Consider the following 16,487-nt stretch of genomic DNA (forward strand, 5'->3'; position numbering starts at 1 on the left):
TGAAAATTCATATGGAGAAAGAGATGAAGGAAAGGGGTCTTAGATTTTTAGAGAAATTTTTTTTTTTTTTGGTTTTTTTTTTTTGGTTTTTCTCCGACAGCGGGGTACTAGGAACCGAACTCACGACTTTGCGCTTGCCAGGCAGGCGCTTTTTGCCGCTGAGCTAAATCCCCAGCCCCTATCCCATATTTTTAATTAAGGGAAAATTTAATGAAGTTATGTTTAAAAGAACTTATAAGGAAAAATATTATTTTTAAATAATTTAAAATAGCTTTAAATGTGTGTTGTGGAATAGTACTTATCAAACTAGATTATAAATAATAATACTACTTTAAAATAGGTGGTTCAATGAATTGAATGTGAGCCTTAGCCTCTGATAAACTTGGGTTCAAATTATGGTTTTGGTCTTTATAAGATGTGTGGCTTTAATCAAGTCAAGTTAAACCTGATGCATGGTGTGTAAAGATCAGACAGCCCAGTTCATTTCTTAGCATGATGTTAACTGTTACTGGAGTGAAGTTTTAAAACCTGTATACTGTGTAAATAGAAGTGTCTTAATTTATAGTTTTTATAATTGTGGAGAAACTTATCATGAGTTTGGGATAGTAAATTTTACTCTGTCTCTCTTTACACACACATGGAGAGAGAGATATTATATATGTTTTAGTTACTTTTCTCTTATTACTGCTGAGACAGAATACTGACCCCCAAAGTTAAAAGGGGAAAGGTTTATTTGGCTCAATTTGTGGAGGTTTCAGTCCATAATTGGCTGGCTCCAAGGCAGAGTGACATGATAGATGGGCACTGAAGAGGAAAAACAGTTCTTGGTGGGCAGCAGGTAGCCAAACAAACAAGCCTCTGTCCCTTATATTGTATGCAGGCTATCAGAATTAGGGAGTACCAAACCAATCAGTGAACTGATTCAGTAATCACCTACCCTTAGTCCTGACTTTGTACCATGAGTCAGTCACACGCAGTGGATTCAGCCACTTCTGAAAAAGCCCCACCTAGAACTACATGAGATTTTAGGGGGACATCTAACATAAGCCATAACAATATACATATGCAATATACATACATTGTGTTCATTTTGTGCTGTATATAGTATAACAAATTACCACATTTAAAATACAGAATTTGTTATCTCACATTCTGGTATGAATTAGCTAGCTGCTGAGCCCTGTGCTCAGCATCTTTGTGGTTGGAGCTGTGAATTCCACAAAGGCTTAGTGTCCTTTTGCAAACCCACTGGTTGTTGGTACAAAGTGGTTCTTACAATTGTAGGGCTTTTCCTGCTTTCTTGCATGCTCTCATTTGGTAACTCCTCTGCCTCTTAGCACTGCCCTCAGATTCCCGCTATATGGCTTTCTTCTTGACTTCTCAAAATGGAGCATCTTAGTGTTGGTGGGAAACCACCTCTTTAGGAACAGTTCAGTCCTCCTTTAAGAGCTTTATCTGACTAAATCAGGTCATCTAGCACAATCTCCCTATTGATTACATCTGAAAATCTACTACTTTGATACCTGCTTTAACCTAAAGTCAGAATAAAATCTCTTCACAGTCCTGCCCACACACAAAGAGAGAGATTACACAGGGGATAAATACAGGAGATGAGAATTGTGGAGGACATCCTTACATAAGCAGTCTGCCTACTACATATACAGAGTCCACCAAAAAAACATGTATACAAACTTCAGGAAAAGAAGAACTTGTATAAATATTTTAATACTAAATTTATTGAGACATCATGATATTAACACAAGTTACCTTTGGCTTCTACAATTACAAGAGATGTTCTGTGGTGGCTGTTAGCTTCCAGACATTTGTTAGTGCATCAACAAACGCACTGCTTGGGTAACCTTGGTCATTGAGATTGCTGCATACACATCTTCAATTTCTTCTCTAAGGGCTGGCAGTGTAGTAGTTTTCTGCAATACATGACATCTTCTGGTCATCCCCTACCCCCATACGAGGGTAACACTGTCCGTTGAAAAAATATCATACTCTTTTTCTTTTCCTGAAGTGTGTATACATTTTTTGGGCTTACTCTGTATATGTATACACAAATAAAATGTGATTTTTATCTTGTAGTGGGGTGGTGTGGCCTAGTTTTTAAAGCCCATTTATGGTTTTGTCCCAGAATTTCACTGCAGGAGTTGGATATAGCTTTCTTCCACTATATTGTTTGTCTTTCCATTGTATAGACAAATGGAGCTTCTGACCAAGGAAAGCTATTGTGAGAAGAGAATATGCTTGAAAATTAACGTAGAGCCACATGGGCTGGAGTTGCTAGGTTTTTATTGAGAGGACGTCTGATGCCTTGAGATCTGTTTTTCCAAGGAGCTATTTGTGGTAGGGGTTTGTAAATCTGGATATGATCATTTTTTGTTTGTTTTGTTTTTTGTCTTTTTGTGACTAGGTCTTGCTGTGCAGTTTAGGCTGGCCTTGAGCTCACTTTCTAGCTCAGGCTGGTCTCGAACTTGCCATGATCCTCTTCCCCCAGCTTCCTGAGTGCTGGGATTACAGATGTGCGCTACCATGCCCAGTTGGGTATGATTATTGTAGGCAAAGGGCCTGATTAACATTGACTACAGAAGTTACTAGGCAAATTAAGAGCATAAGAGGATTGCAGAAAGATTATTAAACTTACATGAAGGACCAGACCATTTCAAGAGAATTGCTATAAAGTTGTTAAAAGCATTCCTTAGAGTGAGGAGTGAGTAATGTGAAATACACCTCTTTCTATTAAATCCTACTCTTACCCTTAGTAGCCACTCAGGGCTGCTTTCTGTGTGCTAATTTTTGCCCATGTTACAACATTTAAATGTTATACTACATATAATATGTGTGTAGAATTGAATGCAGGGCTATATGCAAGGCAGATGTTCTAGCACTGCTGCATTCCCAGTTTTATTTGGAGACGGGGTCTGACCAGTCTGGTCTCTAACCCAAAGGTCTTTTGCTTCAGCTTTTTGAGTGACGTTGATGATAGGCATGTGACACTATGCCTGACCTTTTTTTTTCCATTTTAGGATAAGCTTAATGAAGGTGGAATCCACATTTTATCTCTATATCTCCTTTCCTTACATAACTCTTGGCTTATGGGAGGCAATCAGTAAATAAATATTCCTTGATACAGTGATATATGCTGCTTCATAGTGGCGAAAGACAGTAACACATTCATGTTTGTAGTACAAAGATAAATTGTAGCTTACATCTAAAACATTTTATGTAAAAAACTGACACATTCTAAAGTTCTGCCTTTAAGTGTTTTGCTATGACTGCTAGGGGTATGTTTGGAAGTAATTTTATTTTGTTTACCAGATTGTGACTAACCAGAAACAGTCACAAAGGCACTTAAGGAACGTTATTACAGCAAGGATACTAACATAGTAGCATTCAGCTAGGCATGGTTAGCACATTAACATAGTAGCATTCAGCTAGGCATGGTTAGCACATGAGTATATAGTTCTAGCACTCGGGGAGGCTGAGATAGGAATATCACAGGTTTGACTGGTGACTTATTGAGACTCCTGTTTCAAAATTTTCAAAAAGGGAGGTAGGGGAGGGAGGCCCTGGTTTCAATCCTTGTTACCTCTAAATAGGTAGATAGATAGTACTACCTTTTTCTCTGGCTTCTTTTCGACCATCTAGCCATACTGAATAAACCACTCTTTCCTGTCAATTATCCATCCATAGAACCTAGTGCCTACTACTGTTAAAGTACTTACATTGCATAATGATTTACTGTTGTTGCCTCTGCTTTTTTCTGTGGCAAGGGAATAGCATATACTTCTTGAAGGTGGGAAACCATGCCTTTCTTTTTGTTTGGTGCTTGCCGTTGCCATCAAATAGACAGTAAAGACTGAGTCAATGAAAGAGGCAGTAAAATTCTTGAAGACAAGACAGTGTTAAATCACATATTTAGTGTAGAAATAAGCAAGTCAATAAATTTCAGTTCCTAAGGAGAATTTCTCTTTAGCAATGTAGTGGGAACAGGTTATATGCAAGATTTATTTTGTTTCGTGCTGGGGATAAGACTCAGGGGCTTTACCAATCCTTTTAGTTTTTTGAGATAGGCTTTTTAAATTGCCCAGGCTGGCCTTGAATTTGTTATCCTCCTGCCTCAGGCTTCAAGCAGCTAGAATTACAGGCATGTGGCACTAGGCCTAGCTATGTGCATGGTTTTTAAAATACTAAATTAATTATACTTATCTGTCAGCTTAAAGAGGATTAACCCACAATCAAGTCAAACATTTAAAGATGCATTCATTTACTTTTGGGCTTACGACCTTGCTTTTTACTTTTTAGGTCACTAGGTTTATACTGAGTAAAAATATCTACCATTAAACATAAGGTTGCTTGTTTTTTTTTCTTTTTTTCTTTTTTTTTTTTTGTACGGAGAATCGAACTCAGGACCTTGTGCTTGCCAGGCAGGCACTGTGCCAGCGAGCTATATCCCTGGCCCTGGTGTGTGTGTGTGTGTATTTTGGAGATTGCTGTATACCACATGATGTACAGTCATACATATGCTAGTTATACAAGTTTTACCAAAAATATTGTCGTATATCTTATCTTCCTTTGCATGACCGTTTGGAAGGTTAGCTAAAAGCAGAATGAAGAAAAAATACATTTTAGTTCAGGCAAGCACTCATCATTCTGTCCATAAGATATTTATTTTTATTGTAGGTTGTCTTAATATGAAGTCTCATTTTTAGGATTTCAGAATTAACACTAGTAGAAAAAGTATCTGTATGTATTTGGGAAAAAGAAGGACTTGATATTCTTGAGCTGTACTGTTTTGCCTTAGAAAGTTTTCTATGAGAGAGCCACTGCCAACAGCAATCTTTGCCATCCTTACGTTTTGATGCTTACAGTTAATTTTTAATTCCAGTCTCTAATACCAGAATCACCAAAAACTAGAAAATCCAGACTGTCCTTCATAGGCATGATTCTCCATATTGGTGTGCCTAGCCATGAACTATCCTTTTCTTCTCCCTCTTTTTCCCAGATATCTCCCGGGGCCAATTCAGCACCTCTACCTGGCCATCCTAACAAGGTGATTTGTGAAAGGGTGAGACTTCAGAGCCTGTTCCCTCTCCTCCCAAGTGATCAGAACGCTACCGTTCAAGAGGATGCTCACTTCAAAGCTTTCTTCCAGGTTCTTATATATTTACCCTTTCCCTACACAGGGCTAAACGTCGTAGAGACATTCTTGGTTGTTTCTAGGAAGGCTTGAAACAGTTATTGGTATCTTCTTGTTTTCCATTGTGTATGGGAGTAAGTATTCTTCTTAGAGGATATCTTCAATATAATTTGCCGTCAACTTTTCTGAAAAATGTTTGTCTTCTCCTAAGCTATTGTTAATTACTTGATCACTTAATGTTCTTATTTTTCTGTCTTTTTGATCTTAATCACTTGTCCTAACAAGCTAAGTGTGTTAGGAAGGTATAGATATATGAAATGTGTGTAAGATAGCACTACTTGCTTGGTGCCTGAAGTTTTGATTATACGCATACATATTTCTGAGAGAAAACATGATTTTGTGTCTCTTGGTACCCATAGGGAAAATGTGATTAATTAAAAAAAAAATAAGATGAAAACAAGAAAAGAGGTATAAATAGATTTTTATTTATTTATTTATTTTGGTGGTACCGGAAATTGAACTCAGGACCTTACACTTTCGAGTCAGACACTTTTGTTGCTGAGCTGTATCCCCAGCCCTATAAATAGATTAAATCATTAAGCTGTTAATAAAATTATTATTTGCTTATGTAAATCATTGGCTATTAGACTTTCAACCTATACTTCTAGGGAAACATATTTTTAGTAAAAGAAGTCAGTATTATTACCACAAAAGAAACCAAATTATAGAATTGTTCCTGGAAGGAAGGTTTATGGGCTAAGGCATGTTATTTGTACATATATAAACTGGAGATAGTAAGGTAGTTGATAACTAAATCTGAGACATTTGGATAGAGGCAGTTTATTTTTTCTTTGCGTAGGAGTGACAGGTTGGGGCCAGGAACTAATTTTAAAGGGAAATGCTTGCTACACATTAAGTTGGAGATTTGGAGTTTCTGGGGATAGCTATGTAGGTAATCCAAGGCCCTTCAATCTGGTATTCCTTGTTGGAATTTGTACTGGGTTCTCTGCTTTGCATATAGTTAAGTCTTTTTGTTTTTAACTCCCGCAATAAACTACTCATCTAGTTCTAGATGAGGAAGTAGGCTTTAAAAAGCTGAGGGGTCCATTTGCGTGTAGTTATTGGCAGAGCAGAGAGGTAAATCCAGCTTTTACTGTATGGTGTCTTCTCTGTTATATTACCTTTAGATATCAACAAATATTTATATAAACACAGTGCAGTGTGTGTGGAAACAATTATGTGTATTGAATTGAATGGCATATTGACTACTTATTTTGATTACAGCATCATCTACAATAATTTGATATTTAGTAGATAGGCTATAGCTAAGAAAGAAATTACCATCCTTACTGTTGACACTAATAAAGGTATTTTACATTTTCTGTGTTCTCCGTATTTTCTTCTATGTTCTGCATATTTCCTTTCCTTTCAGGCATGATTCAACATGAAGTTTAAACAGTAGCTGCCAAACTCAATTGATTTAAATCCATGTTTTAAAAATAAAACAATAAAATTAGAGCCAGCTGCATTTGGGTTTTTTGTTTGCTTGTTGGTTTGGTTTGAGTTTTTTGGTGCTGCTGTTGAACCCAGGGCCTCACATATGCTGTACCACCAAGCTTACACCCTCAGCCCCTCAGCTTCTGCTGAGAAGTGAAAAGTACGTTGTTAAATTTTTATTCATAGTGGTAATTTAACAAGTCATTCCTTTCTAAACTGAGGAAAAGGCCAAGAGGTGCTTTCCTTCTAAGGATGACTAGAGGTTTTCTTTGCTTAATTACTGCCCTACCACTGTTTTGCATAAAATAATTCTTTCTCAGAGTCCTTTGAAATAGTTGCAGCTCAACTAATTTTGTTACCAAAATTGTTTGTTAGTTCTGTCTATGCTTCTCATCCTTAAAAAGGATGGTTACCTTGAAAGGGATAACCTACCCAGCTGTCTCCTGTCCCCACAGAGTTACTCCTTTAATGTTCTGTGCTTTCTAATTCTTGGCTTTCTTCTATGCACTTCCTTTCAACTTGGTCCTTTTCCTTCCATTTGGAATAAACCTTCTTAAACACCTGCCTGCCTTTCATTTTGTTTTCCTTAAAGTGTCATCTTTACTTCCTTATCTTAGATAACCCTTCGTCTTCCTTCTGAGAATATCACTTCCCCTGTAGCCTTCTCTCAAGGTATATAAACTACTGATTTTTTTTTACCCTCCCTGCTCCAATCATGAGGTTAGACATGTGGCTCATGATTGTAGAGGAGAAAGACTTGATCTTTTCCTCGGTCTTTACAGTTTCTGGCCACCAGTGTTCTTACTGAACAAAAAGCTCATCCTATTTTAAGCTCCTTTTGTTTTTCCTATTATTTACCAGTTTTGTTACTCTCCTTGTCTGTTAAAGTTTTTAAAATATTCTGTTTTATTTGATTTTTTTATATTATAGTACTCCTAGACTTTTAGTTGTAGGAAAGTGCTGATATATCTTTTAAATTTTGTATGCTTTATTTCCTAAAATTATGAAATATTTTATACACGCAAGCCATAAAGTATAAAACAGATGCAACAGTTTAAAAAGCTATTACCAGTGTTTTTGAAGTCCCCATATGACATGACATTTTATATCCACTTTCTGTCTCGTTACTGTGCCTCAGGTAAAACCTGTGTTTTGTTTAGTATCTCAGTGTATAGTTTTACCACCTACAATATCTATCTGTTACTCTACTGTTTAATTTTATTTCTAAACTAAATATAAATGATATACTTTGTGTACTTTTTGAGATTCATATTGTTGCATGTGGCTGTGTAGTTGGCTCATTTTACTTCTACTCATTAGATAAATATACTGTCATTTTTTATTGACACTGTTCCTTGATGCATTTTTAGTTGGTATTTTAATGATTCTGTAGAAGTGATAGCTTTGTACTTTAAATGCTCTCAGAAATACAGGTATAAGCACATTTGCATCTTGTGAAAAATATTTAAAATTAGAATCTTAAGTATTTACTATAATGTTTGTTTTTGGTTTTTTTTTTTTTTTCCTCCGGTACCGGAAACCAAACTCACGACCTTGCGCTTGCCAGGCAGGCGCTTTTGCCGCTGAGCTAAATCCCCAGCCCCTGTTTTTGGTTTTCTTGAGACAAGGTCTTGCTATATAGTTCAGGCTGGCCTTGGACTCACTATGTAGCCCTGGCTAGCCTCAAACTCTTTGAAGTCATTGTAATCCACCTGCCTCAGCTTCCTAAAGCCTGGGATTACAGGCATGTATCACCACGCCCAGCTAATTCCTAAGTTAAAACTTAATTAACATAGAATAAAAGTCACCCCTTCAGTGAGTTTTGACAAACACAGACGTGGAGCCAATTCAGTAACTGTGGTTAAAGATAATATGCCTTCATAAGGTAATTAAGTACATTGTGGGGAACTTTCAATTTCTTGTCTGGGTCAACTATTGATTTCAGAGGTGTTTGTGGTATCTTAATTCAGGACAGCTGACTTGATGGCTTATATTTGTAAATTTGCTAAAGTTAATTGATTAAAAGTTTTGAAGATTTATATACATAGGGAAAAACACTTGGTTCCTCAAAGATAAAACTGTTGTAAAAATGCAAATGTGTAGGATTAAAAAATATTGTCAAAAATAGCAGCAAAGTTTTTAAAAAATTGTATGTAGGTATGTCTGTATGTTTTGCTCTTTTGAAACAGGGTCTTGCTTTGTAGTTCAGGCTGGCCTTGAGGTCACTATGTAGCCCATGCTGGCCTTGAACTTGCTGCAATCTTTCTGCCTCAGCCTCTGGAGTGCTGAGATTACAGGCATTTGTCACCATGCCTGGCAAAAAAAAAAATTTCTTTTAGAATTTCAAAAGTTAGCCTTAAATTTACAAGGAAGATTATTGAAGAAATCCGAGGAAAAAAATCATTCCTGAAAGTTGTAAGGTTCATAAGCCATAATTGACACCAATTTATTTTGTAAATAGCAGTTTTTTTGTCAGTGATTTTGGTTGGTAAATCCAGTGGATGTTTTTCAGCCCTTACATAACTAATCATTTGGATCCTTGAAACTCCAACTGGCTTTGATCACACTCTTCTGTCCTCTCATCAGTTACCCAGCGTTAAAGGTTGCGTTTCCTCAGGTTAGTATTAAGCCATCTTTTCACTATGTTGTAGTGGGCTGCATCACCATATTTTGATTCATTGTGGATAAACTACATATACAGCATTGATGAAACTGATATTTTCAGAATTAGGAATATATTGGATGGAAGTTTCTGTGGCCTAGTGATGTGTAAACGGGACTATGTAGATGGTGTCTCTTCATGTCATAGCACAGTGTTTCACTAATGTTTATGGTAATGCTGATATAAATCTAACCGTACTGCCAATTGTATAAAAGCATTTCACAATTATGTATGGTACATAATACTTGATAATAAATGATTTGCTACTGGTTTATTCATTTACTTTATATATATATTTATATATATATATATATGTATATACACACACACTAATTATTTTAGAGTGTACTCCTTCTGCTTATAAAAAAAAGGTTCCGTGGAAGATTTTATGTCACGTCAGCAGCAGCCTTATATCTTGTGTTTACTGTGTCTCTTGACTGCTTCAGGAAGCTACATTGACCTATTCCTCTAGACAGTATAAATACACTCTGTGATGTTTGTACAATGATAAAATCACCTATGAAAACTACATAGTCCTGTCATTACTTGGTGCATGGTAGAGGTTCATTAATCTATAAACTTTCTATATGCCAGAATTTCCTCAAATTTATATTTCTAGCCCTTCAGCTTTAGCTGCCTACAGAATACCTCCATGTGGATATCCCAGAGGATCTCTTGATTTCAAGTTACTTCAGTATCTTTTTTTCACTGGTTCATGTTTATTACTTCAGATTTTAATTTTAACTATCTATGTTTACACATAAATATAGTTTCAGGTACATGATGAATAGAATCTAGCCCAATACTTTGATAGCACTAAACATTGTGATTCCAAACAGTACAGTAACTGGGACATGGCACTACATGCCTGTAATCCAGCTATATGAGAGGCTGAGGCAGGAGGATCATAAGTTCAAACTCAGTAGGGGAGCCTAGCAAGATCCTATCTCAAAACAAAAAGGGCTGGGGCTATAGCTCAGAGCTCTCTGGAGGCAGTCCTCAGTGCTGAAAGAAAAGGAAAAAGTGAGAGCAGGAGGGAGGGAGAAGGGGGAAGGAAGAGGATGTGAAAGAGAAAAATTAATTGTAGCATCAAAAATTGGGGAGCCAGGTATGGTAGTGCATGCCTGTATAGTGAAACACTGTCTTGAAAATTAGGGAAAATCTAGAACATAACATCACTAATCTGTTCTGGTCAAAAACTACCCATACAGACCTCACTATCCCATTGGAAGCAACTTTATTATAGCTGATGTGTTCTGGTGGACTAGTCGTGATAGCCAGTGACAGTGAAATAGTTGTTTTTATACAATATTGGATCCTATGCATTATGATGGAATTGCAATATTATATGCCACTAGAGTTCCTATCCAAGCACTCACTGTGCGTAAAACTTAATTTCTTTGAATTTTAATGTAAAAGCACATACTTGGATCATATCAAAAAGCAGAATTCTGATTTTGTTTCTGGTTGCTCATGGTAATTTTTGAAAATGCAACATTCAAATAAAGTAACATTCTAAGAGGATGTATTGTTTTATGTGGTCGAGAGGTTGGATCTTATATATAGTGACATCTTTCAAACTTAGAAGTACCAGAGCTGTACATCACAAAATGAAAACCATGTGAAGCAGAACTATGTAAATTGTGCAGTTTAAGGACAGTATGTTCGTTGAATTGCCTTTCAGTTAATTTCTGAATATCTGAATATAATTTAAAATAAAAACCAGTTGTGGAGGTTAAGGTATTATATATTGATCATTCTGTATACTGTATTGTCTGATCCAAATATAAAATTTTCTTTATTATCCTTATATCTTTCTATTGCAAAAAACATCCTGCTTATTCTTTTATTAGTAAAATTCTTAGAGTGTCTTAGTTTTTAAAGTGCTTTCACATTTATTTAAAATGGATAAAATTCAGTGAGAGTTTGTTCCCTCTAGGCCATGGGCAATTAACTTTTCCTTAGTTGTATGAAGTTGACTGAAAAATTATGAATGTTAATTCTTTTAATTTTATTATGGTAAGAGACTGCCATTAATCCCCCTCAAAATACTCCCCCTTGCTTTGAACACTCTTATCCCTTCATTCTGCCTGTCATTCTGCTACTTTTTGAAGCAGTCCTTGAAGTTGTCTTTCTTGAATGCCTTTAGTTGCACTGTCATGTCTGTCATCCCAAATCAGTTCAGAATGTTGACCTTTTATGGCCATTTTGGCTTGGCGGAAGAGCCAGAAATTGCACAGTGCTAGATGGGGTGAGGACAGATGAGGACACACTGTCATGTTTTTATGAGCTTGCCTTTCTGATGGATGGCACTTGGCAGCAGCATTCACCGTATTTTTGATCACACCTTACAAGGACATGAAAGAGGATTTCCAAACCTGCTTCAAAAAATGTCAAGAAAGATGTGATAAAGCACCTGCCTGGCAAGCGCAAGGTCGTGAGTTCAATTCCTGGTACCGGTGAAAAAAACCAAAAAAAAAAAAAAAAAAAAAAAAAAAAAAAAGTGTGTTCCAAGTGAGGGGGTAGTATTTTGACTATGTCTTTTACTGTAATACTTCTGGAATCGTAGAGTGCATTCTTAGGCCTGCGTACAGGTCATTTTCACTTGAAATATTGATGTTTTAGTTATAAAATGGTTGGATATTAATAGAAGTATGGCTCTATACTCATATAGCTTAATGCTATATGTGCAACCTATATATTTTCCTTCCTTTGTTCCCTTGGTTCCTAATTTGTACCAGTATTGTGTACTGTAATATCTACACAATATACTGTACCAGTAGAGACAGTATTTATACCTGGTGGGAATCAGTGTCTTATGAATTGAAGTTGTCAACTTGAAAACTCAGCCCACTGGGACAGAATCATCTAGCAGAGAAAGGTAAGACTTTTCCTCCTGAGAATTCAAAAATGTATGTTTTCTTATGGCAGTTTATCCTTAGGATTTTTTTGAAGAGAATTCCTTATCTCTTAATTCACTAGTTCTCAGAGTTTAACTTCAGACCAGCACCACCAGGCATCACTTGGGAGGGATCATATTAGAAAATCCAATTCTTAGGTCCCAGTCTCATACACTTTCTTCTGAGTTATTAACTAGAGGGTAAAGTCAGCATTCTGCTATCTGAGGCATGCAGAAGTATAGGAACTATTGGCCTAGGTAATGGAACTATCCATGCAAATTCTATTTTGTGCTTACTATAAAGATTCCTAGTTGCTGGGTGTGGTGGAGCACACCTGTAATCCCAGCACTTGGGAGGCTTGAGGCAGGAGGATCACTGAGAGTTCGAAACCAGCCTGCGCTACAAAGTGAATCAAGGCCAGCCTGAACTGCATAGTGAAACCCTGTCTCAAAAAGACTGCCCCCCACAAAAAAAAGTTCTAATAGTAGCATAGTTTTTGGATGAGTTCATTTTTAAACTTAGAGGTTACAGACAGCATGGGTACTACAGTCTGGACTCAGACGTGGTACTGAGGAGTGAACCTATATTTGAATTGTCATGGGAGAAATACTTCCTCCATTACAAGCCCAGACAAACTTTCTTGTTGACTCTATACCAGTGGACTAGGTAATGGAACTATCCATGCAAATTCTATTTTGTGCTTACTATAAAGAGTCCTAGTTGGCTTAGGGGAAGAGCCAGAAGAGCTAGTCTTCCTTTTATTGTAAGTAACATCACTTTGAAAGTTTCAACTTTGTGCAAAGGTTTCAAGTGATGTCTTTTATTCTTCCTGAGAATATCTAAAAAATAGATCTGAAACAGGCGTGGTGGTACATGCATGTATTTCTAGTATTTTGGAGGGTTGGAGGAGGATCACAAGTTTGAACCCAACTGTATGCCTGTGCAAGACTGGATTCAATTGCTAGTACCACATGACTGGCTGAGTGAAGGCGGTAGCTCAGTGCAATGACCCTTCAATCTCCAGTACCACCAAAAAAAGAAAGAAAAAAGACCAACTTGGTTTTCAGTTTTCCTTCTTATTTTTGGGTCCCTGGTGATTTTTGTTTTCTGAGTTCACTGTATTGCACTTAAGCCATTATTTCTAGTTCTTTGTGCAGTGATTTTCACATTGTTTGATTTTTTTTTATCACAAAAATAGGTTTTTAGAGTTCCTTTTATCATGTCAAAGTTTACAATATTTAATGCTCTATCCTGTAACTACAACCGTGAGCTTGCCTTGCCCTAAGTTTAATTATTGAAAACCAGTACACATTCTTCATAGTATAAGAAATATCTGTGCATTATCCATTGCAGAACCAGGAGCATGTTTGGCCCACAGAGACTGTCCATTCCAGTCAGAGAATGTTTTAGAAAGTTAAATGGGTTTGCCTTTTTCATTTTCCTGGATTGTGATCAGCTTTTATATTTTTTATGACTGAAGAGCTGTGTGCTTAAATTGTACTAAAAATCTTCCAGGTTCACAATCATACTGTTCTTATCCACTTTATTTAGGTCATTTTTCTGACTAATTTGGAATCTTGCTCTTCAGTCTTACTGTACGGCCATTTCTGAGATTTCTTTTCTTACACTTTTGGTTAGTTTTACCTCTACTAGATTATGTGTATTTGAAATAGGAGAAGGAAGGAGTGTGCAGGCATATGTAAAACCAATTAAGGTGGGGTGTAAAGTACTCCTGTGATCCTAGCACTCAGGAGGCTGTGGTAGGAGAATCACTGCAAGTCAAGACCAGCCTGGGCTACATAGTGAGTTTGAGGCAGCCTGAACTACAGTGAGACCTTGTTTCAAAATACCTAAATAGGGCTGGGGATATAGCTCAGTGGCACCTGCCTGGCAAAAGCAAGGTCCTGAGTTCGACTCCCGGTTTAAAAAACAAAAAACCCCAAATACCTAAATAAATTTTAAAAATTAATTGAATAAGGTTTTCTAAGTTGTGAAAATTAGTTTTAAGTTTTTATGAGACTTGTACATTTGACAGGGTCTTTGTATTTGCCTCACACTAGATTGAGTTTAATTGGAGTGTAAAATTTTAATTGTTTTATTTTTCCTTCCAAGCGTTTTTATTTTTTTTTTAATTTTAAAGATAAAAGAATAAAAACATCTTAACGAACACACATACATTTAGAAGATAACACATAAACCATATAAGCAATACAGAATCTCAGACAAGGAGATAGGAAATTAACAGTGGTTGTTGTATTACATATTGATATCTTCAGTTTCGATAGTCAGATAAACAAATGCAGACATGTAAGATTGATTGTGCACTTAAATATTAACAGTTCCTTTCAATAAAGCAGTAAAAGTAGTACCACTATGTTAGCTATCTTGTGTATATATTTACATATATATGTACTATATGTACATATATGTGTGTGTATATATGTATGTGCATGTATATATGTATATACACATACATATATATATTGCCCCTTCTTTTCCCTCATCCCAGTTGTTCTTTCCTTTTGAGCCGTTTCCTTCCCTTTCACAACAGTTTTTATACATGCAGGTCTGACTTATTTCACTTATAAGTATGGTCTCTAGTTGTATCCATTTTCCTATAAAAGCCTTGAGATTATCTTTCTGTATAGCTGAATAATACTCCATTAAGTAAAAATACCACAACTTTTTTATCCATTCCTCAGTGGGTGGACATTTGGATTGCTTCCACGATTTAGCTGTTACAAATTGTGCTGTTGTAAACATGGGTGCACATATGTTGCTGTGATATGAGCAACGTTTTCAGTTCTTCTGGGAAAATACCAGAAGGGGAATAGCTGGATTGAATGGGACCTCTAGTCCTAGTTTTCTGAGGAATCTCCAAACTGATTTCCACAGTGGTTTCACCAGTCTGCATTCCCACCCGCGGTGGAGAAGGGTTCCTTTTTCTTCACAGCCTCACCAGCATTTGTTATTGGTTGATTTCTTAATGCTAGCCATTTTTCCTGGGGTGAGATGGAATCTCAGTGTTGTTTTAATTTGAACATTTTCTCATGTGTTTGTTTGCCATTTGTATTTTTTTTTTATCTGAGAAGTGTGTATTCATCTCAGCTGCCCATTTTTGGATTGGGTCTTTGAATTTGGGTGGCTGATACTTTTTAATTCTTTATATGTTCTAGATAGGAGTTGTTTGTCCAAGGGACTGTCACCTAGAATTTTTTCCCAGTTTGTGGATTTTCCTTTTACACTGCTGGTGATTTCTTTAGATGTGGAAAAACTTTTCGGTAGGATGAGATCCCAGTTGTTGAATCTTTGGAAGTATTTCCTGTGCAGTTTGGCTTTGGTTCATGAACTCTGTGCCTATGCCTGTATCTTCAAGGTTTTTACCTGCTTTCTCTTCCAGTAGATTTAATGTTTCCGTTTTAATGTTTAGATCAGTAACTGATTTTGACTTGAGTTTGGTGCATGGTGATAGACATGGGTCTGGTTTCAGTCTTCAGCATATGTTGAGCCAGTTTTTCCAACACCATTTATTAAGGAGGCTATCTTCCTTCCAGTGAACTTTTTTGGCCCCTTTGTCAACAATAAGGTGGCTGAGTGTGTTTGTGGTTGTGGCTGCATCTTCCAGTCTGTTCCATTGATCCTCAGGTCTGTTTTTTTGCCAGTACCCTATTGATTTTATCACAGTAGCTTTGTAGTATAATTTCAGGTCAAGGATTGTGATCCCACCTGCCTTGTCTTTGTTACCCAGGATTGCTTTTGCTATTCTGGGTCTCTTCTGGTTCCAGATGAATTTTAGGAATGCTTTTTCTAAGATCTGTGAGGTATTCTAAAGGTATTTTAATTTGAATTGCGTTGAATCCGTACAACAATGGCCATTTTCACAATGTTGGTTCTTCCTATCCATGAGCAAGGAAAATATTTCCATTTTCTGAAATCCTCTTCAGTCTCCTTTTTCAAAGTACTGTAGGTTTCACTGCATAGATCTTTTACTTCTTTTGTTAGATTGATCCCTAAATATTTTAATTTTTGGATGCTATTTTAAAAGGTATGGTTTACTTAGTTTCTCTTTCAGTATGTTTGTTGTTTGTGTATAGGAATGCTATTGATTTTTGAGTGTTGACTTTGTATCCAGCTGTGCTACTGAATTTGTCGATTAATTCTAGGAGTGTTCTGGTGGAGTTTTGGGGGTCTTCTGTCTGTGAATGAATAATGATAATTTCACTTCTCCCTTTCCTTTTATATCTCTCCTTGTCCAATTGCTCTGGCTAATGTTTCCAGAACA

The 16,487-nt window shown here is 36.5% G+C and overlaps 1 protein-coding gene across 12 annotated transcripts in view; it reads left to right on the top strand.

Moving 5' to 3' along the window:
* Rnf38 (ring finger protein 38) overlaps positions 1-16,487 on the top strand; it is a 159,789-nt gene that overhangs the window by 94,023 nt on the left and 49,279 nt on the right. For 3 of the 12 annotated variants that reach the window (XM_005382907.2, XM_005382905.2, XM_005382901.1), the window contains one exon: positions 5,012-5,161. The exons of 3 other annotated variants lie outside the window; for them this stretch is intronic. Coding sequence is in view for 3 of the 9 variants with exons in the window: in XM_005382901.1 (XP_005382958.1) it covers positions 5,012-5,161 (150 nt within the window). In the remaining 6 variants the exon portion in view is untranslated. Of the gene's footprint in view, positions 1-5,011; positions 5,162-9,177; positions 9,261-16,487 lie in introns of those variants that run through there. 6 more of the 12 variants (XM_005382908.2, XM_005382910.2, XM_005382903.1 and 3 more) reach the window with 3 other exon arrangements.

This window comes from Chinchilla lanigera, unplaced genomic scaffold (genome assembly GCF_000276665.1).
Source record: "Chinchilla lanigera isolate Chin_1 unplaced genomic scaffold, ChiLan1.0 scaffold00018, whole genome shotgun sequence".
NCBI lineage: Eukaryota > Metazoa > Chordata > Mammalia > Rodentia > Chinchillidae > Chinchilla > Chinchilla lanigera.